This window comes from Oncorhynchus nerka, linkage group LG27 (genome assembly GCF_034236695.1).
Source record: "Oncorhynchus nerka isolate Pitt River linkage group LG27, Oner_Uvic_2.0, whole genome shotgun sequence".
Lineage (NCBI taxonomy): Eukaryota > Metazoa > Chordata > Actinopteri > Salmoniformes > Salmonidae > Oncorhynchus > Oncorhynchus nerka.
In genome coordinates, this window is record NC_088422.1 from 59137866 (window position 1) to 59164318 (window position 26453).

A 26453-nucleotide genomic window follows, 5' to 3' on the forward strand; every position below is an offset into this window, starting at 1 on the left:
TGAAGACCCACTACTGGCTGCTTAGTTTTGGCTTGAGCATGCTGGAATGTATGCACATCTATCTTTTCATCAGTGAGTGATCCTGTAAGCAAACAGTGGATATGCATATTTTTGCTCTAACACATAGGTTGCGTCCAGGACTGACCTAGCCATCAAACGATCCACTGTGCTAACATCGTGCAAAACCCTGAATGAGTCTGCAGAAATCCCAGAGTGCTAGTGAATTCCCCCTGCTGTTACTTCTTCCCCCGACCTCTCCCAAATGACGCTCCCATTTCAGGCATCTGCAGAAACAGGCACTCTTCAGATTCATTTGCTGGGAAACGGGCTTCCTCATTTTGTCCCGCACTCTCACCTGTCAGCTTATAACGGTCACATTGTGAGTCCTCCTAGCTTAGTCCTTGTGTTTTATGAATGATTTATTCTCAAATGAGAACTTACATCAATCAGACAAAAAATAATGAAGCAGCACTACATAAAAAATCGAAATACTAAATAAAAAAGTATTAACAAATAAAGGGGTAACCAAAAATAATAAATTATAATAGTTGGGACTCATTTTTATCCAATTTTGAGGTCTCCAAACCCCTGTACTACTCCCTTGCACTGTTTTGAACCCCAAACAGACTGTTCCACACTGGTCCTAGTGAGGCCATTCTGTTGCCCCACCCTTCAGCTGATGCCTGAGGTGAGAGTGCACCCTAGTGGGGCCGAGTGACCCCGTCATCTCTCCACGACAGTGTGTTGATTAAAACCTTCCTCACCTCTACCCGCTCCAGGCCCTGGCCAGCATGAGTCTCAACACCCAACCCATTCTGAACCTGGAGAAGTTCCAGGAGGGCCAGGAGTTACCCCTGCTCCCCCCCGGCCAGAACAAGGCGTCGCCTTCCTCCACCGAGTTCAACCCCCTCATCTACGGCAACGACGTGGACTCTGTGGATGTGGCCACCAGGCAAGACTTAACAAAGTTTCTCTGTCCTTTTTTAAGTAGATCTCATATTATCCATGCAAGGCAATGTGTGGGGTTGGTTGAATTTCAATTCTTACACTCCATTTGATTTAGTCCCTGAATACTGTAGATATTTTATAGATATGAAGAGCTATTTGCATATGAACAATTTATGGATTGACCCCTGTTCCCACTTGAATTCTTAAAATCTGAAGTGCGTTATACATTTGAAAAATGCTACAGTATATTCATAACGGATTTCATAACATTGTGTGTGCCCTCAGGCCTCTACTCTACTACCCCATATCTATAACACAAAATCAATGTGTACATGTGTGTATAGGGCCTATGCGTGTGTCTATGTTTGTGTTGCTTCACAGTCCCTGCTTTTCCATAAGGTGTATTTTATCTGTTTTTAAATCAAAATGTACTGCTTCCATGAGTTACTTGATGTGGATTAGAGTTCCATGTAGTCCTGGTTGCCTCCCATAGTCTGTTCTGGACATGGGGACTGTGAAGAGACCTCTGGTGGTATGTCTTGTGGGGTATGTATGGATGTCTGAGCTGTGTGCCAGTAGTTCAAACAGACAGCTCGGTGCATTCAACATGTGTTGAACATAGTGATGAAGCCAATCTCTCCTCCACTTTGACCCAGGAGAGATTGACATGCATATTATTGTTAGCTCTCTGTATACATCCAAGGGCCAGCCGTGCTGCCCTGTTCTGAGCCAATTGCAATTTTCCTAAAATTTTCCTAAGTACCTCTTTGTGGCACCTGACCACATGACTGAACAGTAGGCCAGGTGCCTTTTGATAGTGCTGTTAAGAATGCAAAGCAGCGCTTTATTCTCCCGATCCGAGCAACTGTTGTATCAATGTTGTATATGACTCAACAGTCATAATGTCATGTGAAACGATGTGTTTCATTTGAGCCTCATACCAATAACAGATGTCTCTCATACGTAAATTTGATTAAACAAGAAAGCTTTTTGAATTTAAACACGACTATTTGAAGCGTTAACCCACCCAACTTTCCTTCTTTCTCCAACAGGGTTGCCATGGTGCGGTTCTTCAACTCCCCCAACGTACTCCAGGGTTTCCAGATGCACACACGCACGCTGCGCCTTTTTCCGCGGCCTGTGGTAGCTTTCCAGGCCACGTCCTTCCTGGCCTCGCGGCCCCGCCGCTCAGGCTTCGCTGAGAAGCTGTCGCACACCCAGGCCGTGGAGTACTACGGCGAGTGGGCTCTCAACCCCACCAACCTGGCCTTTCAGAGGATCCACAACAGTAAGTCCCTTACCCTAGCCTACACACCTGCTGTACTGCATATGCCATGCACTGACTGACATTTGGTGTGTTTGTGTTTGGAGCTGACACGAACCATACTCCTGCTAGCTTGGGATATTTATAGTGTGAAGTGAAGTGTAGCCCTTTACACCAATATACGAGATGAAAACGGCAGATTTGTGCACTAATTGTCTAAATTGGAACATGGTGGCTATGCAGTAACATGCTATACATGAAGTTATGGCTCTGGCTCTGCACTTCACAGCGTTGTATGGGTTTTGACTGACAGACTTTCTGAACTTGAGCACCAAGCGACTAGAAGTTGCCCCCTTCCCTCCTGGTAATTGGGCAACTTTAGCACATTTTTGGTTGTCTGAGTGAGGGAGATGGTGTAAATTTAAGATGACTCGATGTATTTTGGAAGATGAGACATTGAGGATTATAATAAATCCTGCTTTGATGTCATAAAAGTAAGCCAAACAGTCCAAATGTGCACTTAACATTTCCAAATTCTAAAACGTATCATCTACGGTGTCAATGTTTATGGTCACTATGTTTGATCTACAGTTACACGATTACATGGCGTCATACCCCGGGTTGTTTCTGATCAGAATGAGCCTATGTTTGTTTATTGTGAAGAAAATTTGCCGCAGCACACGCACCTGAATGTACTAATGACTCCTTTCTATGCGCACCAAAAATTCTTAATCTGTCTCTTGTGAAAGCCTAACACGGTAAGATAATATTTTATAACTTAGCTTGTCATGTTGGCAATAGAACAAGCTTTCAAATCATGCACATCTGACCCAGATTGCGATTTGTAATGGACCATTTTGGACTGGGTAAACAACAACAGTAATTTGCGTGACTGCACGGTTGTGTTCCAGGCGATACGACTACAAGTATTCTTGCTACAGTTCCTCGATCGTCACAGCAGGAGAGCTCAAAAAAGTACCTTTTTATAGTTGAAGACTCTTCTTTGAGTCATAAAAGTGCTTTGAAATTGCTTAGGAACTGTGCAACCTTTAGAAAGGTGTGTGTGGCCACTTAGTTCTCTCACTCAAACCCTTTTCAATGTTTGTTTGTAAATGGAAAAAAAATGCACATGAAATCAACAGTGTAATGTTTGGATTCAGTCTTGTCAGGTGAACTGTTGTGTACTCACCTTTGGTCTAATACTTGTACAATTATCTCCAAACTGTTCAATTGTTATGTATATGTGTTTCATATTTCTTCTCTAAGAAACATTTCAATTTAGCCCTATCCAATATAGGCCAATTTCCACGTGTGTAAAGGGTTAAGTAAAAAGTGAATTATGCTATCAATTATTGCACTTTCCTGAGGTCAAATGGGAATATACACTCAGTTGTACAAAACATTAGGAACACCTGCCTAATATTGAGTTGCACTCCCTTTTGCCCTCGGAACAACCTCAATTCGTCGGGGCATGGACTCTACAAGGTGTTCAAGCGTTCCACAGGGATGCTGGCCCATGTTGACTCGAATGCTTCCCACAGTTGTTGGGTGGTGGACCATTCTTGATACACACAGGAAACTATTGAGCATCAAAAACCCAGCAGCTTTGCAGTTATTGACACAAACCGGTGTGCCTGCCACCTACTACCATGCCCCGTTCAAAGGCACTTAAATATTTTGTCTTGTCCGCTCGCTCTCTGAATGGCACACATACACAATCCATGTCTCAATTGTCTCAAGGCTTAAAAATCCTTCTTTAACCTGTCTCCTCCACTTCATCTACACTGATTTGAAGTGGATGTAACAGGTGACATCTATAAGGGATCATAGCTTTCACCTGGATTCAACTGGTCAGTCTGTCATGGAAAGAACAGGTGTTCCTAATATTTTGTGCACTCTGGTATATTTCTCTGAGCAATACAGGAAGTTTGAAGGTTTCGTAGTGTTTCTGAGCGTAACTCTGTGTTCTGCAGACGTGTATGACCCATCTTTGATCGGAGACAAGGGCAAGTGGTACGCCCACCAGCTGCAGCCGGTGTTCTACCGCGTGTACGACGGCAGCTCCCAGCTGGCCGAGGCCATGAGCGGACCCCTAGAGGATGAGGCTAATGACTCGGACCCCACAGACGACAGGTTAAAAAAAAACACTGACCCCCTCCACGTTTGGAAGGCATCACGATGCTTTGATTACTACTGTGATAACATAATTGACAAAATGTTAAATGAAAGATTGTTTCAGTGCCAGGTACTGCCAAAGGTCCAAAAATTAATTTTGCAATGTGGAAAGCATGTTAGTGAGCCATTTAGCATATAAAAACTAGATCTGAAGGGAGGTCCTTTCCTGTGTCTGATCTGTGAGTTCTCTGTGTGTGTGTGTGTGTGTGTGTGTGTGTGTGTGTGTGTGTGCAAGTGCGGCCGACGGAGACAATGCAGAAGCAGCGGCATGGCAGGCTATAGAATGTTGATAGACAACACATTAGCCACTAGATGACGAACTCTAAACATTAACTGGTAGATTCTCTAGTTGGCTCAATAGTTGGCTTGCTAGTCTTGCTAGACATGATGTATAATATCAGTTGAGGTTCATTTAAATCTGAGATAAAGGTTTAGCTAGCGTTTTTTGGTTAGCCTTCTGTAGACGTGTAAGGTGTCACCAAGATGGCGTCCAGGGTAATGCCACTCGGTTTTGTTTCTGTGGCAGCGACAGCGAGGCTGGCTACGACGACTCCAGCTCTTCCTACTCGTCACTTGGAGACTTGGTGAACGAAATGATCAAATGTGACATCCAAGGGGACACGCCAAGTAAGTTTCTGTGCTATTTCACCAAGGCTGCATTTACACAGGAAACCAAATTCTAATATTTTGCCTAATTATTGGCAGAAGAGCTGATCTGAATCAGTGAAATTCATGAACAAAAGATCAGAATTGATCTGCCTGTGTAATTGCAGCCCAAGAACCACCCAGCTTACACATACTTACTGTTATGACAAAAGAAAAACGGTAAATTCCCCCTTATTATAATAACTCACAGTTGTTTTCATCTTGAAAAATGGCAACCTAAAATGACTAATTCCTTTCAGATAGTCACTAGCTAAACATTTTATTTTGTGACCCTTTGGCCATCAATAGCAACTAATATCTGTCTTCTGGTGTCGTAGACCTGGATCCCCCTACCCACGCTGCACTGGGAGATGCCAGCGAAGTGGAGTTCCAGGACTTCCAGGAGTTCAAGGGAGAGGGTCCCCTCCCTCAAGAGAAGGCACTGCCCGAGGGGGGCGATGGACCTCCTGAACCTCCTGATGGACAAGCCCTCCGCTCGAGCTCCAGCACAACCGCCAGCTCCAGCCCCAGCACAATCATCCAGGGAGTCAACAATGTCAGTGAACCGCTCAATTTACACCAGAATAAAATTATGCAGTTAACACTGTTTTTAACAACTGACATTTTTGGCGAGTGACGTTTGAATTTGTTCATAACTCTTGACCATGAGAACACAATAATTATATCTTTGCTTGAGTTGTTTTCCTTCCTTTATAAAGTGGCAATTTAAGTGTATTTAGTATCAACCATTAGTAACCATTTGATGTTCATTGTGTCCAGGAGCAGGCAGAACCAGTGGAAATGGAGGCGTTGGCCAGTGCAGCTCTACAGAACCCTGTCCCGGGATTGGGCGTTCCGCCCTTCTCCAGACCTCCTCCAGACGCTGCCCCTGTGGGACCAGCCAATAAGAAGGGAGAGTACGACAACCCCTACTTTGAGCCTCAGTATGGCTTCCCTGCTGAGGAGGACCCTGAGGCAGAAGACCAAGAGGAGACGTACACGCCCCGGTTCAACCAGAACCTCAACGGCAACAAGTATGTTACAACACACCTACGCCATAACACTGTACACACAAACAAGCATCATAAGCCACACATTCTGAAAACCATAGTTAAAAATAAATAAAACAGTGATGAATACATCTCTTAAACATACACACCTAATTAAGTCTCTCAGCTTCTGAATTCTGCATCTATGATATGCCTCTGGTATAGCAGTCGAAAAACTACGCTAACAAAACGTGACACTCCCTCCGGACCTCTAACACATGTTCTGCTCCCACAGAGCCCAACGCCTCCTGAGGCCCAGCAGCCTAAAGCTACCCGGAGAGTCAGACGGAGAGGGCGACTCCCGCAACAGTTCTCCAAATTCCACCATCTCCAACAACAGCAGCGATGGCTTTGGGGGCCTCATGTCCTTTGCTAGTGAGTCTCCTCAACCAGGGCCTATTTTAGTTGTATGATAATCACAGACCTGAAAGGGCTGGATTGGTGACAGATACACTTTGTCCTCCAAAACACTGAAGGGGGAAATGTGTAAGGGTTACTCAGCGGGTAATACTGGTTGCTGGTCTTCTCAACCAGGAAGACAACCAGAAATGTTCAGTTTACAACCAGAAATGTACAATATTTGCTAGGTAGGGATTGAAATGGAACTTGACGTTAGGCTGCAAGTCATCATGGGTATACTATAGGATGGTGAGACATGGTCAAATGTTGGTTTCTTTGTGAGACTTCATCGGTCATCAGCGACTCTCTCTCCATCACTGCAGGTAATCTGTACAAGAACCACGGCACCAGCTTCAGCCTCTCCAACCTGTCTGTACCCAATAAGGGGGGGCTGAGGGAGAAGGCAGCTGGGGCTGGGCCCTTCCCCAATCTCAAAGGTACATTACTAAATGGAGCCCTTTTCCCTGTTTTGTCCACCTTTCATGTTATCTTCACTCACCCTTCTTTTTTTCCCTTTTTTTGACCTTTTATCCATCTCATCTCCTTCTCAATTTCACTCTCTGTGGCTGTGTTCCCCTCTTATCTGTTTTCTGTACAATTGTTGTGCCCTACAGCAGATTGCGGTCAGGTTTGTCAGTTGAAGCCAGTAGAGGCAGGCTGTCTACTAAAACCATGCCCTTTCAAAGTTCAAATGATTGTCATACAGCTCTTGCAGTGGTTACAAAGTATAAATGTTTTCATTTTGTCATGGGCATTAAAAATAATAATATTTGGAGTGCAAATATCACCAGAGTGCACATTTCTACAATATTGTATACACCGTATCATGACAAGACACATTGAGCATAAGCTATTTCCATGTGAAGTCATCTTAATCATTTAAAGTGACTGTCCAGTGTTTCCAGATTTCTTTCTTTGAAATATGACCTATAATTAATTACAATATGAGGAAATATTTTTAATTCCAATTTTCTATTTAAGTATGTTCAAAAGTAGCTTTTCTATGTTTGAATTATGTGGGCATACCCCAACAACAGAATGGTGTCAGCATATACCAGTCATTTAAAACCGCTGATTGGCCAGCTCAGCCTATGAGCCAACATGATGTCATATTCTATGAGGAAATGGCAAGCATTTTTGAAAAACTGTTTTTTTCTCGAATTTATGCTTTGGCCACAAATACAAGTATGGGATGAGTTAACATTATTTGGTTATGAGTTAACAGCATATATTTTATTTTAAAAGTAAGATGTTCTCTTGACGTTTAGGCCTACTTTCAATGGTGTGGAGAAAGGAAGGAGAGTAGAGATGACCATAATGTGTAACTCTGACTGACATGTTGAACTTCGTTAATTTCTTCTTCAGAAGCTGCTGCTTTGTTTGCACTAAGTAGAGTAGCCAGGAGTAGTATTGACAGTATGTCAAGTAAGCATTCAGTGCTCATGCTGAAATGTCTGGCAAGCCAGTTTAGGCTACAAAGTATGGCATTTATGCAACTTTATATTGTAGATTTTTACCTTCTTTCCATTTGCCTTTTCCCCTCTAATTCTTTAATTTTTATTTTACAAAAATATAGAATATTTTAATTTTGACGTAGAGGTCGACATTGAGGAAGGTTTGTAGAAATCTTTATTTTTATTATATATATATATATATTTTTTTTAGAATGAAAACCTTCATTCTAAATTTGTATTTGTCCCCCTCTGGACTGCCATGTTAATGTATGGCATTAGGTGGATATTGAGGACCTGACAAAAGTTAGAATTTTCTCTCAAGTACCCCGTTTTCTCTGTTCCCAATCCCACATGGTTGCCTGATTTTGTTATGAGAACATTTGTGAGAGAAAATAAGAAATGCATGTGTTAAACTCAATAGCCCCACACTGTGTGTGACAGCTGCCATAGCAAACCAACGTTTGTTTCTTTTTTCCTTTGATGGTGATTTGTTTTGAATTGACTGTTCAGATGACAGCCCGACTAGTAGCCCTGGCCCAGACAGTCCGGGTATGTTATTGTCTGGTGTGGTAGTTTGTTTTGCCCTTACAACTAGCTCCAGCTTTGACCCTTATTCGATCCTACCTACCAGAGTCCATATTACTCAGGTTGCATACTAGGAGATATACCTGTATTTTCATTCATGTATATCCATATCCTTCCCTCTGTTTCCTTGTTATTCCTCTCTGTTTGGTGGGAGTCTGATGCGCGATGATGCACACATTTATAGACGACAGATCTCTTAATTTGCATACATATTATCCCCTTTATGTGGCATTTTCACTGGAATTTGGTGTTTTTCTCTTGGTTTCCCAGCAGGGTTGGGGTCAAGTTTGATTTCAAGTCCACTCAATATTTGAAGATGAATTCAGTTCCTGAATGGCAAATTACCCATCGCTTTCCATGAGGATTTTTCATTTCATCCACTGAAGTACAATTGATTACCCAAATGGACTGGAATTGAATTTAAACTGACATGATCTCCTTGCAGTCTGTTGCCTTGCTTGCTGGCCTGTTCAGTGGCTCTCCATCATTCTTGTGTGTTCTCCGTCTGAGTTCTCTATGGTCAGAGAGCCCATAAACTCGCACTCCTCTGGACATAGACCCTTAAAATTGGCAAATGCTTTCTCCCACCCCTAAATATGTCGGGATCCTAACAGACCTAAATCTGATTGGTCATGAAATTTAATGGCTATAACCTTTTTAGGTTATGTCACGCATTTTATTTATTTATTTGTTAAAAATGTGCTGCCCCCTTCCTTGGTCTGTCTCCCTCGCACTTTCTTTTTCTCCCTCTCTCTTTCCTGCTTTCTTTGTGTACTCTGTCAGTGTGTTGCGGTGCATGTGTGTTGTGGGTTGATGTTCAGACTGGTCCGGTCCGGTGTCCCTCTCTGTCCCTCTTTCCACTTCTCTGCACTAATTCTGGGTTTTGTGTCCAGTATTTGGACTAAATTCTCTAATGGAGATAATTACAGAGGCCGGCCCGGGGAGCGGAGAAGGTGGGTTCCGCCCTTTAAAAACTGTGTGGGCTGCATGCTTCTCCTAGCCAGTCAACTACGTCTCCCAGCATCCTCCTCACTCACCCCCTCAATCCTCTGTCACCTGACATGCACCATCGAGAGATCATTCATCGTCATACATCATCGAGTCTGTTCTGTTGTCCTTCACCATCCACAGTGACTGTTGCCCCAATCACTAACCTTTGCAGAGTCACTCCACCCATCTACACGTCTTTGTATTAGTTTGGGTTGGGCCCTCACAATCTTAGCTCGTTAGAAGCTGTGCATCCCATATTAACAATTGCGAAGATGATGCCATTCATTTTTTTTGTGCCAATCTAAGTCTGCATTCCACAGTATTGTATGGGACCTGACAAGATGTTGATTCGAGTTGGTCAACATCAGCTTTCCCATTATTCTCCAAGCCAAACAATAAGTTATATTTGCATGTTTGGCCACCTCTTTGGTCTCTCACATACACACCTAGACCTCCCATCACCTTGCCAGTGGAGGCAGGCCTTAGCCAATCAAAACTGCCACCCTGTAGGTAAGGCATGACATCATTCTTCCAATGCTGTGAGTTAGTTTTAATCAGTGTTTAATTGATAATTGAATTAAGCGGCGCAGTTTCGCAGCACCAAGAGTGCTGTTCTGTCTTACTTCCTGAACTCATAGTCACCGGTTTTGATTGGAGTTGTCATTGGACACTTAGTTGGCTTTGTGGTTAATGAGCATCTGTACAAGTACCACAGTGATCAAATGGAATGGAATTATTTGAAGTCCTGTGATGCATGTTGTACAACTTATGGATGATACTTCGGAAAATGTGGGGCAAAATGTCATCATTGTCAGGTGAGGTCTTTGGTAACATGCGGTCATAAAGCCTACAATAATGCATAAGTAATGCCATGACAAAATCGGATATACCGGTAACAGATGACGTCTGTTTATGACAAGGAACCAATACATTTTTGGTGGGTGTTTTTTATTTGTATCCTTACTTTCAAGGCATTACCTTTAGCCTAAATGTTCAGTGTCAAACAGGTGACCCCCCCTCCCTGGGCGAAAACATTGTTTCCAAGTCATAAAAAAAAAGTGTGATGTTGAATCAACGTGGAACACTGATTGGATTTGCAAAAAGTCATCAACGTAAGGGAATCAAAATGTGACAACTCAACCAAATGTAAACCAAAAACAGACGTTGAACTGAGGTCTGCCTAGTGGGTAAGCTATGTAGGCGCAACAATATTATAATCAGTTTGATAATAATATTGTTCACAGGCCCAATCTCTGCAAGTGATCCACCATACCTTTGTATAACATGGCACTGTGCGTTCATGTCAGTGTGTGTCTGTCTTAACTGTACAAGGTGACTAACAGTGTGAACACTACAATATGTATCTTCCCGTTAGCCCTGTGTGTGATTGTCGACCCATCTTTATTTTTAGTTATTTTTCTGCATGACACAACTTGTCGGTCTTGTTGCCATGCAGATTCCGCACCAATCTGACATCTGCTAATGTGTGATGCCCAAACACAGCGCCATTTTGACTCCCCCTTGATCTGTCCCTCACCTTTTAGTGTCTGAATATGAAACCTGTAGCTCAGCTAGTCATTAGCTAGTGTCCCTGCCCCTGAAAATGTGTGTGTCCTTTCATATATGCAGGATGTGTCCCATCTTCTTTGTCTATTAGTCTTTGATGTGGTTATCTAATTAGTACATCGTAGTGTGATTTTGGGGGCTTTGTAGTGAAGTGTATAAGCTCATCCTGTATCAAGTCAGCTAGTATTTCTGTATGTATGTCTCTGACATGTCGTTTGTTATGGCTTTGTGCTTTCCATGGTATTTACTAGATACCTCACTGTTCTATATGGCTCCTGCAGGAGGCGCCCGCGGTCCCCCCAGAGCCCTCGTTGACCAGAAGTCGTCGGTCATTAAGCACAGTCCCACGGTCAAGAGAGAGTCCCCCTCTCCCCAGGGTCGTGCCAACAATACCAGGTAACAGACCACTATGAGACTGTACTACCAGGACATTGCTGACTGACTAATGCTGACTGACATTTATTTAAATTAGTTTACCACCTTCATGGCATAAAGTCTTCATGGTATAATGTTGGCCATCAAAAACAAAAGCTGGTTGTCATATAATGTCAAATTACAGACCTGGATAGGTAATATATCAATCCTCTTTAGGAGAAGGGTTGTCTAACTTAACTCTTGGAACTACCCATCCCGGATCCGGGAGAATTGTCATCAACTACACTAATTAGCATAGCGCAACGGCTAAAAAATATTACTAGAAAATATTCATATTCATGAAATCACAAGTGAAATATAGTGAAACACAGCTTAGCCTTTTGTTAATCACCCTGTCATCTCAGATTTTGAAATTATGCTGTACAGCCAAAGCAAGACAAGCGTTTGTGTAAGTTTATCGATAGCCTAGCATAGCATTATGTCCAGCTAGCAGCAGGAAGCTTGGTCACGAAAATCAGAAAAGCAATCAAATTATTTGTTTACCTTTGATGAGTTTCGGATGTTTTCACTGACGAAACTCCCAGTTAGACAGCAAATGTTCCTTTTGTTCCGTAAAGATAATTTTTATACCCAAAATACCTCCGTTTGTTGGTCACGTTATCTTGAGAAATCCACCGGAAATCGCGGTCATGACAATGCCGAAAATAATTCCAAATGATGTCCATAATATCGACAGAAACATGGCAAACGTTTTTTATAATCAATCCTCAAGGTCAAATATCTATTCGATAATATATCAACCGGGACAATTGGCTTTTCAGTCGGAGCGAGAGGAAAAATGACTACCTCTGTCTTTTACGCAAGAATCACTCTGAGAGCCCTCAGCTGGCCACTGACGCAATGTAGTCGTTTACGCTCATTCTTCAACATAAAGGCGCGAAACTAGGTCAAAATGCTGTAGACACCTTAGGGAATACGTAGAAAAAGGAATCTGGTTGATATCCCTTTCAATGGCCAATAGGGGTGCATAGGAACACAACGGTTTCAAAATAAGAGGCACTTCCTGATTGGATTTTCCTCAGGGTTTCGCCTGCAATATCAGTTCTGTTATACTCGCAGACAATATATTTACAGTTTTGGAAACTTTAAAGTGTTTTCTATCCTAAGCTGTCAATTATATGCATATTCTAGCATCTGGTCCTGAGAAATAGGCGGTTTACATTGAACATTATTTTTCTAAAAATAAAAATAGTGCCCCCTAGTTTCAAGAGTTAAGAGCCAATGGTGACGTACAAAAAGGGGGAGTGTGAATGGAGTGACTGAACCAGAGCTGTGTGTGTCCCAGTGAGAACCAGCAGTTCCTGAAGGAGGTGGTGCAGAGCGTGTTGGAGGGCCAAGGCGTGGGCTGGCTCAACATGAAGAAGGTGCGCCGCCTGCTGGAGAACGAGCAGCTACGCGTCTTCGTGCTGAGCAAGCTGAACCGGGCCGTCCAGTCAGAGGAGGATGTCAGGCAGGAGGTCATCCGTGATGTGGTGAGTGGCTCCACCCCCCCGGGTGGGGAGAAAGGAATGGGGCAAGAGAGGGGAAGAAAGAACATTTTAATTAAATAATACCTTACATTTAAACTGTGTGTGTGTTCTACTCTTCAGGAGATTAGCAGGAAGGTGTACAAGGGCATGTTAGACATACTGAAGTGCACCGTTTCTAGTCTGGAACACTCGTACACCAATGCCGGGCTTGGAGGCATGGCCAGCGTCTTCGTTCTACTGGAAATAGCACGCACCCACTACCAAACCAAAGGTAACGTTCAGAAAACCTATACTCGACTGAAAGTGTCAACATTTTCTCTCAAAGGACACATTCAGTCAGCATGTCATGCCCCCTCCCAAAACTATGACTTAACTATTTCCTCTGAAAAAATGAAAGGTACTGATGCTTGATTCTTGTTTGAAAGTGCTTATCAGCGTTTCATATACTCCACTTATTTAAAGGCAACGTAAGTATTGGATAGGAAAAGGAGTACAATCTGGAGAATTTCTTCTAGCAACTCATTTGAAAAGTAAGCAATATGTTTTTACAGCAGTGAGTTCTGGTTTAGTCTCTCTGAGTCAGTACCGCCAACGCATGCCTCATTTTTAGGTGACTTTTGCACTTTGTTTAAGCATTCACCGAACAAATTTGGGTCATGAGAGCAGAAGACAAAACAACTAGGGATATGACAAACGATAACATTTAATAGAATTCCACTCAAATTCGCAGTGCAGCTTTGCTGCTGCCAGCAACGGGTTGGGTCTCAGTGCGTCCCTTTCAGATGTTTAAGCATTGCACCTCTTCCACCATTACTGTACCTCCCACCTTGCAAAGTTTACATTTCCTTCCTCATCTAACTTCTTAAAGTATTGCAATACAGGACTTCGCTGCTGTTTCTTGCCTTTCTCTGCCTTTTTTCCAACTGTTAACGACGATGGCGTAGTGGTGGAGTCGAATACAAAATAATTGATTCCTCGACTCCATGCATGTCGAGTCACATTTCTTAGTGTTAAGATTCGACTCCTAAAATTCAGTATTTTTGGAATGGAAGTAACTGATTAGTTGCCGTACTTCCGAGAACACAAACCCTTGCATCTTTCATAGATGGCTAGCAAGGGATGGAGAGAGAGGGGAGGGGCACAGTATAGGCAGGTCGGTCACCAGGCAGATAGGTCTAGTGCTATCAGCAATCAAAAGCTGTATTTCTTGGCTTACAAAGTCTCGCAACTTCAGTAAAGCAGGGCCTATCAACAATAAATAAGCTAGGATATTCTACATGCAACAGACCAAAGACTGAACACACTCGCATCACTAGCGAATAGAAAGAGCAAAGGCGTGTGTAATCATTAGTCCAAATAGTTACAGGTGAGCCAGCGTGATGGAGGGGGAGGAGGGGGCAAGCAGAAAAACAAATGTGTGCAACTATGGGGCAAAACAGACTGGGTTGGCTTAGATTGTTGACTTGTAAACTATAGTATCCAATGTTTATTGAAAACATAAATACATTTGCACAATGAGCACTTGTTGTCTCTCAAATACATCTTTGCAGTTGACGATTAGCTAGCTTGTGCATTTTGTTTGCCATATTTGCATTGACATGAAATCAGTCAAAATACCTCGGAACAAGAACTAGCTGAAATGAGTTACTTACAATTCCCCACATGGCAGTTTCTTGTCACAACTCATGGACATATGCGCATCGTTTTCGTGTCAGCTAACCCATCTATATGTCTTGGTAATCTGTTTTGCATGCCTCGCAAATTCACCAATGTAGACTAAAGTTCTATTTAAATTAAATTACACAACTTTTCTAGTTAGGCTATAACACGGAAAAGAATATGTTTTGTGATCACTGCACTGCTATTTTAATTATGTGGGGGGGGGACAGCAAAACAAGTTTTTTTTTTTCCGGTTTGGGATTTTTCTAAATGTTAAGGAACCCAATTTAATTTTAGCGTTTAAACGTTCACACCCCTACAAACAACTGTCTATTCTAACCTTCAAACCTCCCACTGCAACTCTATACTTTTTCTTCTCTCGTTACTATCTCTTCCCCTTCTTCCCTATTCTTCTCCCTTTTTCCTTCTTGGTGGCCCCAGTAGACCCAGAGAAGCGCAAGCGGAGCCCCAGTGACTCTGCAAGCAGCCCGGGCAGCAAGGGGAGCCCGTCTCCCCGCATGGAGGGCACCAAGCCCCCGGGGCTCCTTCCGGTTCCCCGTCTCCAACTGCCGCACCCCACCTCCGGGGGCAAAGGCACCCGCCACTTTGACACCCGGAGTCTGAACGAGGAGAATTTTATTGCCTCCATTGGTGTGTAAACCCACCCCATCCCCCCTTGCATGCACTCTGAGAGCACCCCTTGCCCCCCTGCTCACCAGTCTAAACCCTTCCCTACCCCTTGACCCACCTCTCTCCAACTAGGCAACAAGGGGCATGTTGTCCCCTTTCTTAGAAAAAGAGCTCCTTATGATATTCCATTCACTTTGACCCACACCAGTGATGTGCGCCCAATGGGTCAGCATTTAAAGCTGTAAAACTCTGAAATATATTTAGAACGTAAATACGGTATGCTGGTTTGCCATAATATTTGGACACAGGTTGCATATTTGCACATCATGCAACTCTAATTCAATTTGACAAATAACCACATTTGAATTCCAGATCTGGCCTTGGATAATATGTTGCTATGTGTGTGAGATTGGAACAGCCTTGAGCGGTGTAGGCGTGTGTGAAATATTGCATTGAGCCCACCACCCACGGCCTGGATGTGTTGTGTCCCTCCCCACCCTTCTCTGAATGTTGAGTGCCCCTGTTTGCTGCCACCTCTCGTGGAGTCCTCCTTTGTTTGCCTTCTAGCACCTTGACTGCATGTCTTCGTTTTCCGTTGTCTTCTCGAAACTCCAAATCTGCAGTACTGTGCTAAGGAGTCTGAAGACCTGTCTCTGCCTTTACTGCAGGTTTCCTTAAAGCCCTCTGTACAAGTAGCAGCTCTCTCAGCTCTAGCATGGAGGCTGGAGCGTCACTCCCCAGTAAACAGGCCCAAGGAAGAGACAAATTTCATGCTCACCGTTAGCAAGCCACGGTTGGAGTTTAGCTTAGGGATAGGGCTAATTAACACTGAACATCGTGGAAAAGGAGCGCCGCAATGCTTCTCCTTTCGACCACCTTTCTACCTCAAATGTTACTTTGGGTCTGTATACAGGGGACAGATTCACCCAACTCCCTCAATCTCCCAACCTAAGCTCACTTCACCAGCCCCTTTTTTCTCTTTGGGAAGATTTAGCTTCAATTCTACGGAATGTCTTTTTGAGACTTGCACCCCTGCTTCTGCAACAGCTCCATTCAACCTGCTGGCTAGCTGGCTGGCCACTCCACCCCCATCCCATGCCCTTCACAAAGCCCTGCTGCCTCTGTCACCCTGGTTCTGGAGAGCCACACACTGCTAGCCAATAAGTTAGCACCTCGGTCACAGAACATTTGAAAGGAACCCCAGTATTCCACCTTGTGTGGTTCTCCAGGACCATGGTCCAGGAGTGTTGGGTGTGTTGTAATGTTACACCTCAGTAGCAGTAACTGGCAATGGATCAAACTCTGCATACATATAATTATGTCATAGTGTTCCATATTGCCAAGCTGAAATGTGACTACTCTCAGACATTACAAAACATCCTCTATTGTTAAAATAACAGAGTTTTTTTAATGCCTAATTTTGTTTTATGTTATGGTTTATCTAATGCTCATCCTCCATACCTGCCTACTCAACCAGCTCTCTGACACTCTCTCTGTCTTTCTCTCCTTGCTTGCAATGCATCTTGGGTAGAATTGTGGAGCAGGCACCATGAAAAGGATAAGCAAAAAGCTATGGAAAAACAACAGAGTAAGATATTTTTCACACACAAAACAGACTGGGGTATTGCATAACTGCCAGCTCTTAACATTTCCACGCCCTTCTCTCCACCTTTCCCCAACTTATGTTTATTAGTCACAAATTATTTAAATAGTTAATATAAGTGATCATGTTGACATGGATAATGATTCTAGGACTAGGTCTATAATCTTGATTTGAGGTGTGTTCGTAATGTTTTTTTGTGTAAATTTTGGGTGAATCAAGTCTTCATATCGGTGGAATAACTGAGTTACGCTTGCATATCTCAAATCAGGAGTCAGAACATAGTGAGTCTCTTACTCTCCATAGAGATACTCTGTCATACGTTTGCCAACAACTTGTTCCATTCCTATTTCCTGAGTTGTGAAGAAGTCATTGGAAACGTAGTCTGTCAGACACATACCCAATCGTTCGCTGTTTTTCCTGGGCTCTTGAGGTTCTATCAAGGTTAAGACAGTTGTGGCATTTCATTTAGCAAATGTCCTTTTCTGGAAAAACACTACGCGGCCAGAAGGTAAATTGTACATACTGTAGTACTTAAAAAAAAAAAAATCTGATAACTGAGCCATGAATGAATACACAATAGAGTACAAACATTGCTTGCAGGTTTGTTGGCTGCATGACCAAATGTATCACAGAAGTCATGGTTACATTTGCATTGAACTATTATAATTGACTGTACTTTCTTCCAATGTCAAGGTTTGATATCCTGGACACTTCGAAATGTACAGATTGCAGGCCAGCATTTGTTTCATTGTAGTAAAATGTTCCTAGAGGTGCATTATGTGAGTCATAACAAGGTGTTTCTGCAACAACTGACTGATATATTAACAACAGCACTGTTGTTCAATGCTTGTCTAAAAGCAAACTTGTGCAGAAAATGGTCCCCTATTTTGACTGTCCCTCAGTTTGTCTGCATGCCTAACTGCCTGAGTCTGTATGTCAACTTTGACCTCTTTTATATTGTTATCTGCCTTTGTCAATTACAGTTTGATCTACTTCAATCAATATTCCTACTAATTTTGCACTCTCCACTTGCCTCTAAATAGTCACATGCTTGGTCCTTTGAAAGCTGACCACTGGATCATGTTCATTAGGGCACACGTACCAATGTTTTACAACCGAAAACAAATGAGATAGTATCTCTCTGTTTTGGGCTATTTACTTCTGTTTTGACCTACTGAACATGAGCTATTGTTACTTATTTATTTTATTGATATTTTTTTAATGCTTCTGGAATATAAAAAAACAACATAGCTGTTGTTGCTGTTGTTCATTGAATTCCACAACAAAAAAAGAAAGACAAGATCCTCCGGCTGAATGGAAGTGTCCCTATTTTAGTGCCAGTATTTCCGGTCAATCCCAAAGTTATGGTTTTCGAGGTCAGACACACAACAATAGCGTTTGCTGGCAGAGAGTACCTTGCACCTCTGAACGTAATTTGCAAACCGAGTTCGCACCAATTTCACATGGAGAATCGTGTGAAAAGTGTCGTCAGTCAGATCGGAAGACGAACGCTAAATCCACATTCAGTGCGACGTGTGCGAGCCTTTCAATAGCAGTTAGGTCACCATCCCCCCCACCTCTCTGCCAGTTGCCAATCATGTGACACTCAGTAAGGGGGCAGTGTGGAAGTGCGCATGGCACCCGTGCTTACCTCAACATGTATCCTGCAGGAGCGGAGGGGGCTAAGAAACAGCACCCTGAGCTGACCGACATGGAGGAGAAGAAGTCCCAGATCAGTGCTGACAGTGGCCTCAGCATCACCTCCGGATCCCAGGTCTGTTCTTATCCAAAGCCAGCTCTTGTAACTAAGCAAACCACAAGTGGAATCTGACATTTTTCACATCGGTTATCTCCCAACTCTGGCGCTTGGGGGCCACAATGTCTGCTGGTTCTCATTCTTGCCTTTTAATCTGAGTCTGATATAGACCTGGGCAACCAGGGTTGTAGACTGAGTGTTTGGATTTTGATGACATGGACTCATTAATTAGTATTAAGGAGATGACAAAAAACAGGAGTCACTACGGCCCTTGAGAAGAAGTTCATTTCCAATGTTTCTATATGCCTCTGTCTGCTCACCTCTCTCTTTCTCAGTCTTTCTCGGTCTTGCTTTGCAGAAGAGTGACACAGAGTCTGTGACCAGCACTGAACCGCCAGTCCTTACCCGAAGCACCAGCCAGGACTCAGAGGCCAGCACAGTGGTAGGGCATAGCCAACACCGATAAGCAATCTCACCCCAATCCTAAACCCCTCTCAATCTTTCCTCCGTGTGACTCATCCCAAGGACCCCTTACTCCCAAAGTGTGATTTTTATCCTTAGTCTAGTCTTACAAGGTTTACACTCAAGCTCAAGCCATACATCCCCAGTAACACTCATCCCAAACCAGGTTGCTTCCCAATCTTACTATATTCTGAGCTTGATTGATTTCTAGTCTTTGCTAACTTTGGTCCTACTCATCTCTTGTCTTGCTTTGTCTCAGCCTGGCACAATGGCTCTTGCCAAAACCGTACGTGTCATACTAATCTACCTCATCCCCAGTGTTTCTTAGCCTTAGTGTAACACAGTGATCCTCAAAAAAAACCTGTAGTACTGCAGCTCTCCAAGAGCAGGGTTGAGGAGTACGGATCTAACTCTTGTCTCTTTTGGCCTCAGTCGAACACATCCTGTGTGTCTTTTAGCCTTAGCCTTACTCAGTGTGAGTTATCTGTCTCAGTATGCCTGATATTCACTAGTCTCCTGACACTTTGACCCCTGACCCTTCCAGATAAGTAACAGCTCAGGGGAGACGCTGGGAGCTGACAGTGACTTGAGTAGCACCGCTGGAGAGGGCTTGGGTGGCAGGCAAGCCCCCCACCTCAACCTTTCCAGGGGAACACTGTCCGACAGCGAGATTGAGACCAACCCGGCCACCAGCTCAGTGTTTGTGAGTGGAAAATCCTCCCTGGCTGCTTGATTCACCAGTTAATATTAGTGCAATTGTTTTGTTTTTGGGGGGGTTTTCTAGATGTGCAAATGCATTCCCTGCAGGACATGAAGTCTTCCTGTGGATGTCAAACTTGTAAATGCAGGATTGAGGGGTGATTCCAATTTTTGAATGTCTTTGGCAAGATGAAATTACTCCATGATATATGTTTCGTGGTGTTTGCCCAGGGTAAGACCCAAAAGATGAAGCCTGGTGTGAAGGAGGCGAACGCTAAACTTGTGCCTGTCCTGGCTAAGGGGCCTCCCGCCCAGCCCTTGGAGGACATAAGCATGAGGATTTACCTGTGTGATGGCCTGCTGGGTATGTTCCAAGATAGGCTGTGGTTTAATATCTACTCGTGTCTTCTTTAGTCTCCCTCTGTTCAACTTTGTGGTAAAAAGTTACAGTAAATATGTAGTAGACTCAGCAAGATGTTGCATGCACAAAGAAACAAAATATTAGGTCAATTTCCACATCTAAGAGCGTTGAAGCGCGAGGCTAAACGTCTCTGCTGTCTTGCATCGTGCTCATCTCATATCTGCGGTGCTGCTCGTTGTAACGTCATCTCGCGAAGTCTTACCTTTTTTAAAAGTGAATCCTTCCTAAAAGGCAAAACACAGATATACACAACCAGTCAAAAGTTTGGACACGCCTACTCATTCCAGGATTTGTCTTTATTTTTACTATTTTATACATTGTAGAATAATAGTGAAGACATCAAAACTATGAAGTAACACATGGAATCATGTAGTAACCAAAAAGGTGTTAAACAAATCAAAATACTCTTGGCATTCTCAACCAGCTTTTCAATTAATGCATTTCAATTAACAGTTGTGTCTTGTTAAAAGTTAAATATATTTTGATTTGTTTAACACTTTTTTTTGGTTGGTACGTGATTCCATATGTGTTATTTTATAGTGTTGATGTCTTCACTATTATTCTACAATGTAGAAAATAGTAAAAATAAAGAAGAATTACTTGTTACTTTTATTTCTTATTAGCAGTATTTTTAAGCATTTCGCTGCAACACCTGTTATATTCGGCGTATGTGACTAATATACAATTTGAATGAGTAGGTGTGTCCAAACTTTTTGACTGGTAGTGTGTGTGTGCGTGCGTGTGCGCGTATACACTACCTTTCAAAGGTTGGGGGGCACTTTTTTTTAAAATAAAACCACATTTTGTCGATTTTTAAATTAACATACACTGTATTTTTTTATACATTTTATGTTATAAATTACTATTGTAACTGGAAACGGCTGATTTTTAATGGAATATCTACATAGGCGTACAGAGGCCCATTATCAGCAACCATCACTCCTGTGTACCAATGGCACGTTGTGTTAGCTAATCCAAGTTTATCATTTTAAACGGAAAACACCAGTCTTAACGTCAACAGTGAAGAGGGAACTCCGGGATGCTGGCCTTCTAGGCAGAGTTGCAAAGAAAAAGCCATATCTCAGATTGGCCAAAATAATTTAAATATTAAGATGGGCAAAAGAATACAGACACTGACACTGGACAGAGGAACTCAGCCAGCATCCCGGAGTCGCATATTCGCTGTTGACGTTGAGACTGGTGTTTTGTGGGTACTATTTAATGAAGCTGCCAGTTGAGAGACTTGTGAGGAGTCTGTTTCTCAAACTACTGTAGACACTCTAATGTACTTGTCCTCTTGCTCAGTTGTGCACCGGGGGCCTCCCACTCTTTCTATTCTGGTTTGGAGCCATTTTGTCCTGTTCTGTGAAGGGAGTAGTACACAGTTGTATGAGATCTTCAGTTTCTTGGCAATTTCTCGCATGGAATAGCCTTCATTTCTCAGAACAAGAATAGACTGACGAGTTTCAGAAGAAAGATATTTGTTTCTGGCAATTTTAAGCCTGTAATCGAACCCACAAATGCTGTTGCTCCAGATACTCAACTAGTCTAAAGAAGGCCAGTGTTATTGCTTCTTTAATCAGGACAACAGTTTTCCGCTGTGCTAACATAATTGCAAAAGGGTTTTCTAATGATCAATTAGCCTTTTAAAATGATAAACATGGATTAGCTAACACAACGTGCCATTGGAACACAGGAGTGATGGTTGCTGATAATGGGCCTCTGTACGCATATGTAGATATTCCATAAATCTGACGTTTCCAGCTACATATATATGTATATGTGTGTGTGATTTGTCAAACTCTTTATCTAAAACTCTTTCTCACTATTTGACTAACACTGCATGAACTGTACTATAAAACGTGAAGGTAGGTCTGAAGTGAATGAGGTTGGGTCAATTTATTTGTCCTTTCACCCCTTCTCTCTCTGCTTTTGGCTTGCCATTAACACACTCAGCTCTGAGCTTAACCCTCTTTGCTCTGCTGCTCCTCTTCCTCCCTGCTGCGTGTCCCGGGAACACCTTGCAGGGCGCGACAAGAGCTCCATGTGGGACCAGCTGGAGGATGCTGCCATGGAAACCTTCTCTCTGAGTAGGGCTGACATCTTTCATCTTTTGACCTTCTATGTTTATGCTTGGATGCAATGCCCACCTGGGTTCTGGTGCTCACTTGTTTATTGTCTGGTGCTTTGATGTGGTGCTTTGATCTTTACCGCCACTGGATTGCCCATCACACTGAGGGGTTTGTATTGTAAACAATGTCGCAAGGCTCCTATGAATAAGTAAACAAGAGAAAATGTCTCTTGGTTGAAAAAAATACTTTTCAACAATCACATGGTCAGGTGTGTTGTGTTCGTATGGATGTGTGTTTGTGTGGATGTGTGTTTGTGTGGGTGTTCGTTTGTGTGTGTGTGTGTGTGCAGTTATGTAAGGTTCTGTGGGATCATGTGTCTGTTAATGCATGTCTACTGGCGTGTGTGGGGTGACATGTCGTTGTCAGTGTGAAGGTGATTTTGACCTAGTGATGATTTTGTACAGTAACACTAGTTTTGTGTTTTTGTGTGCCCTTGTGATTGTGGTCATGATGTGTGTGACCTTTGGACACAGATAAACCAGTGTGTGTTATATTTGTGTAGGTAAGGAGCGCTCTACACTGTGGGACCAGGTCCAGTTCTGGGAGGATGCTTACTTGGATGCTGTCATGTTGGAGAGGGAGGGGATGGGTATGGACCAGGGACCTCAAGAGATGATTGACAGGTACAGGTTGCCTATTAGAGTGGATCTGTATTTTTGAAATGTCAGCCATCCTTGTATAGCTGTGTTTCCTGTTTCCAGTCTGATGGTTACCACTGTTTACACAGATACTTGTCACTCGGGGACCACGACCGTAAGCGCCTGGAGGACGACGAGGACAGGCTGCTAGCTACTCTACTGCACAATATGATCGCCTACATGCTAATGGTTAAGGTGGGCCTATCACACACAATGTTTGACTCCGTAACCCCCGTATGTCAACTGCAGCAACTACAAATGATAGGTAGGCATCATATATTTCCCAATGTGTCTTGCTAAATTTGTTTGTCTGTCTGTTTCTGTCTGTCCAGGTGAGCAAGAATGACATCAGGAAGAAGGTGAGGCGTCTGATGGGGAAGTCCCACATCGGCCTCAGCCACAGCCAGGAGATCAATGAGTGTCTGGACAAACTGGCTAATTTGGTAAGAACGAACCAAGGGTTCTCTCTCTTCAATAAAATAGGAGCCACTAAGGCGGGTCAACTGTTCTACCAAGTGGCATATAGATTAAAAGTTTTATATGGTCCTTCAAGCCAGATAATTTTATGCAACACATGTTTTTAGTGTATGTGAGATTATCAGTGTTGCTGATACAGTATCTCTGTTTAACCCGCTAGAGTCTAAGCCAGGAATGAAACATTTGATTTGGCATTAATTTTATTACTCATAGAAAAGCATTGAATAACAGATTCACTACATGGAACAACAATCCCCTAGAAAAATCAAAAATATTTTTTTCTTATATCTGAGAGATATAAGAAAGATCAGGAAATGTGTAATATAATTTGACATGTATTTAACCCCTTATTTTAGTCACTAAACAGTATCCATATATACTTCCATAGATTATTTTAAAACTGGTACTGGGGACCTTCAGATGAGGCTTGTGGGCTTCCTAGAGCAAAACAACCGACATGTACAGTACCAGTCAACTTTGGACACACCTACTCATTCAAGGGTTTTCTTTATTTGTACTATTTTCTACATTGTAGAATATTAGTGAAGACATCAGAACTATGAAATAACACATATGGAATCATGTAGTAACCAAAAATGTGTTAAAAAAATCGAAATATATTTTATATTTGAGATTCTTCAAAGTAGCCACCCTTTGCCTTGATGACAGCTTTGCACACTTGGCATTCTCTTCTCTTTTTAAAAAATAAAGAAAAACCCTGGAATGAGTAGGTTTGTCCAAACTTTTGACTAGTAGGTGTGTCCAAACTTTTGACGTGTTCGTGAGAGACTCACCTTTCTACAGAGGGGTCATATTACTGTGTAGCTCAAACTGTTTGGATGCTACAGACAGAAGTTGGCAGATGGGTCTGTTACAACTTCGTAGAGCAAAACGGAGAACACCATCGGGTTCGTGAGAGTCATATTTCCACAGAGGGGTCATAATAGTTTTATAGGCTAAACTGTTCAGACGCTACAAACGTTTTTGTGAGAAGACCAATTTTCTGGGTATCTCGTAGTCTTGACAAACACCGTTCTTCTAATTCTGCCACCTTTCACCACAGATGTGGTAGGGTGATCTCGGCGGATGCGGTGGATTGAGATGCAGCCCTTGCAACAACAAAAAACATATCTCTAGCTTAAACAGATGTATTTTGACTCAGATTTATTTGTGTTAATTATATTTCCATTGGGCCTCAAAAATTGTAGGAGAAGGGTTAGAGTCTTGTTCACTCACATTTCAGAATGGCCGCGAGCTGTCCATCAGACCTAGCGGAAGCCGTCACATCAAGAAGCAAACCTTCGTGGTGCATGCTGGGACAGACACCACGGGGGACATCTTCTTCATGGAGGTATGAGATTCACTTTCCCAGACCTTCCTTGTACTTAGGCCTTGTTCATGTTTTTTTATTGTGCCCAAGAGATGCATGAAAGCCAGACAAGAGTATCTGAATAGATCAAATTTACCAATCATTGTCAAGAATTGTCAAAATTCTGCAATTTGAAGTTTCAGTAGATCAAGCGTTTAGCTCGACAGTAGATATCAAATAATTGCATCCTTTTCCTCTGTCCTTTTCCCCCATTCAGGTGTGTGACGACTGCATAGTCCTGCGCAGCAACATCGGCACAGTGTATGAGCGCTGGTGGTACGAGAAGCTCATTAACATGACCTACTGTCCCAAGACCAAGGTGCTGTGTCTGTGGAGACGCAATGGCCAGGAAACTCAACTCAACAAGTTCTACACCAAGAAGGTGAGCCTCTACTGTCCGCTCGCGTACTGAAATGCGGCTAGCAATTATGAACACCATGATATCCGTGTTAGTGGAACCTCTGATTAAGGTGACTGTAAATGTGGTGACTTTCATGTCAGACTTTGTATAGACACTTTTCCTATTCCATAGTGCATAATCTGAATTCAAATGTTTTCTTGTCTAGTGTCGTGAATTGTATTACTGTGTGAAGGACAGCATGGAAAGGGCTGCTGCACGACAGCAGAGCATTAAACCAGGTATGTGTGCATGTTGGCTAGACCCTTTGAGGCAGCACCAATGTATGATTGCTCTGCGTTTTGAAAATGTATAGCCCTAGGGCAATGGTATTCAAAGTCTGGGTCGGGACCCCTAGTGGAGTTGCAGAGGAATAGCAGTGGGATTGCCTAAATATATTTAAAAATATATATAAAAAATGTGGAGATTTTTTTTTTTTTTTTGAGAGTACAGATTATTGTATGGGACAATATACAAATGTTTATGAGAAAGATCATTTTAAAAATGAATGTATTGGATTCTTTTCATTTTGATAAGAGAGATGAAAATGTCATGAATTGAAGGTTATTTGTTCATGTAAAAATTGACATTGACATTGACATTGCATTTGTCAAAAAAAAATGGTGTCCCCAGAAATGCTGGCAAACAAAATGGGGTCCCCAATGAAAAGGTTTGTATACCACTGCCCTAAGGGCTAATAGCAGTTAGTAATAGTTCATAGTCTATGGAAAAGTATAACTTTAGGGTGTAGGAATAACTCTGAGTAAAGGTGAGCTCTAGATTACTGCTTTATCATCCAATAAATTCTATAACCTTTTGAGTCAATCAGCTCAGTTGGCCAAGTAAAGAGTTTACTATCTGTCATCACTAACACTTTTCAAAAGAGATGTACAGCAGAATGGATAGGGGAGGGATCCTTTGGTTTAAGCGATCTGCCCCTCTCTCCATAGGTCCAGAGCTGGGTGGAGAGTTCCCTGTGCAGGACATGAAGACGGGCGAGGGAGGACTGCTGCAAGTCACCCTGGAAGGCATCAACCTCAAATTCATGCACAGCCAGGTAGGAGGCCTGTATTACCACATACACACATATACAATGTATACACACACGCACACATACACGCAAAACCACTTAACCTCTTTCCACCTACCTCAATTGTTCTCTTTTTCTATTTTCTTTCTTTCTCTCTCTCTCACACACACACACACAACTGTGGCTCACTTCCTCTAAGGT

General features: G+C 42.7%; 1 protein-coding gene across 12 annotated transcripts in view; it reads left to right on the forward strand.

Moving 5' to 3' along the window:
* Positions 1 to 26453, forward strand: part of LOC115112059 (MAP kinase-activating death domain protein) — an 88278-nt gene that overhangs the window by 41965 nt on the left and 19860 nt on the right. For 3 of the 12 annotated variants that reach the window (XM_065011814.1, XM_065011822.1, XM_065011823.1), the window contains exons 8-33: positions 780 to 952; positions 2001 to 2236; positions 4186 to 4344; positions 4910 to 5014; positions 5371 to 5588; positions 5813 to 6066; positions 6317 to 6456; positions 6804 to 6917; positions 9413 to 9472; positions 11357 to 11471; positions 12796 to 12982; positions 13100 to 13250; positions 15080 to 15289; positions 16800 to 16856; positions 18542 to 18645; positions 18986 to 19069; positions 19634 to 19792; positions 20020 to 20152; positions 22237 to 22299; positions 22844 to 22964; positions 23069 to 23174; positions 23312 to 23422; positions 24700 to 24807; positions 25043 to 25207; positions 25392 to 25464; positions 26173 to 26279. In XM_065011814.1, the coding sequence (XP_064867886.1) occupies positions 780 to 952; positions 2001 to 2236; positions 4186 to 4344; positions 4910 to 5014; positions 5371 to 5588; positions 5813 to 6066; positions 6317 to 6456; positions 6804 to 6917; positions 9413 to 9472; positions 11357 to 11471; positions 12796 to 12982; positions 13100 to 13250; positions 15080 to 15289; positions 16800 to 16856; positions 18542 to 18645; positions 18986 to 19069; positions 19634 to 19792; positions 20020 to 20152; positions 22237 to 22299; positions 22844 to 22964; positions 23069 to 23174; positions 23312 to 23422; positions 24700 to 24807; positions 25043 to 25207; positions 25392 to 25464; positions 26173 to 26279 (3513 nt within the window). Of the gene's footprint in view, positions 1 to 779; positions 953 to 2000; positions 2237 to 4185; positions 4346 to 4909; positions 5015 to 5370; positions 5589 to 5812; positions 6067 to 6316; positions 6457 to 6803; positions 6918 to 9412; positions 9473 to 11356; positions 11472 to 12795; positions 12983 to 13099; positions 13251 to 15079; positions 15290 to 16799; positions 16857 to 18541; positions 18646 to 18985; positions 19070 to 19633; positions 19793 to 20019; positions 20153 to 22236; positions 22300 to 22843; positions 22965 to 23068; positions 23175 to 23311; positions 23423 to 24699; positions 24808 to 25042; positions 25208 to 25391; positions 25465 to 26172; positions 26280 to 26453 lie in introns of all 12 variants that reach the window. The other 9 variants (XM_065011815.1, XM_029638769.2, XM_065011816.1 and 6 more) reach the window with 9 other exon arrangements.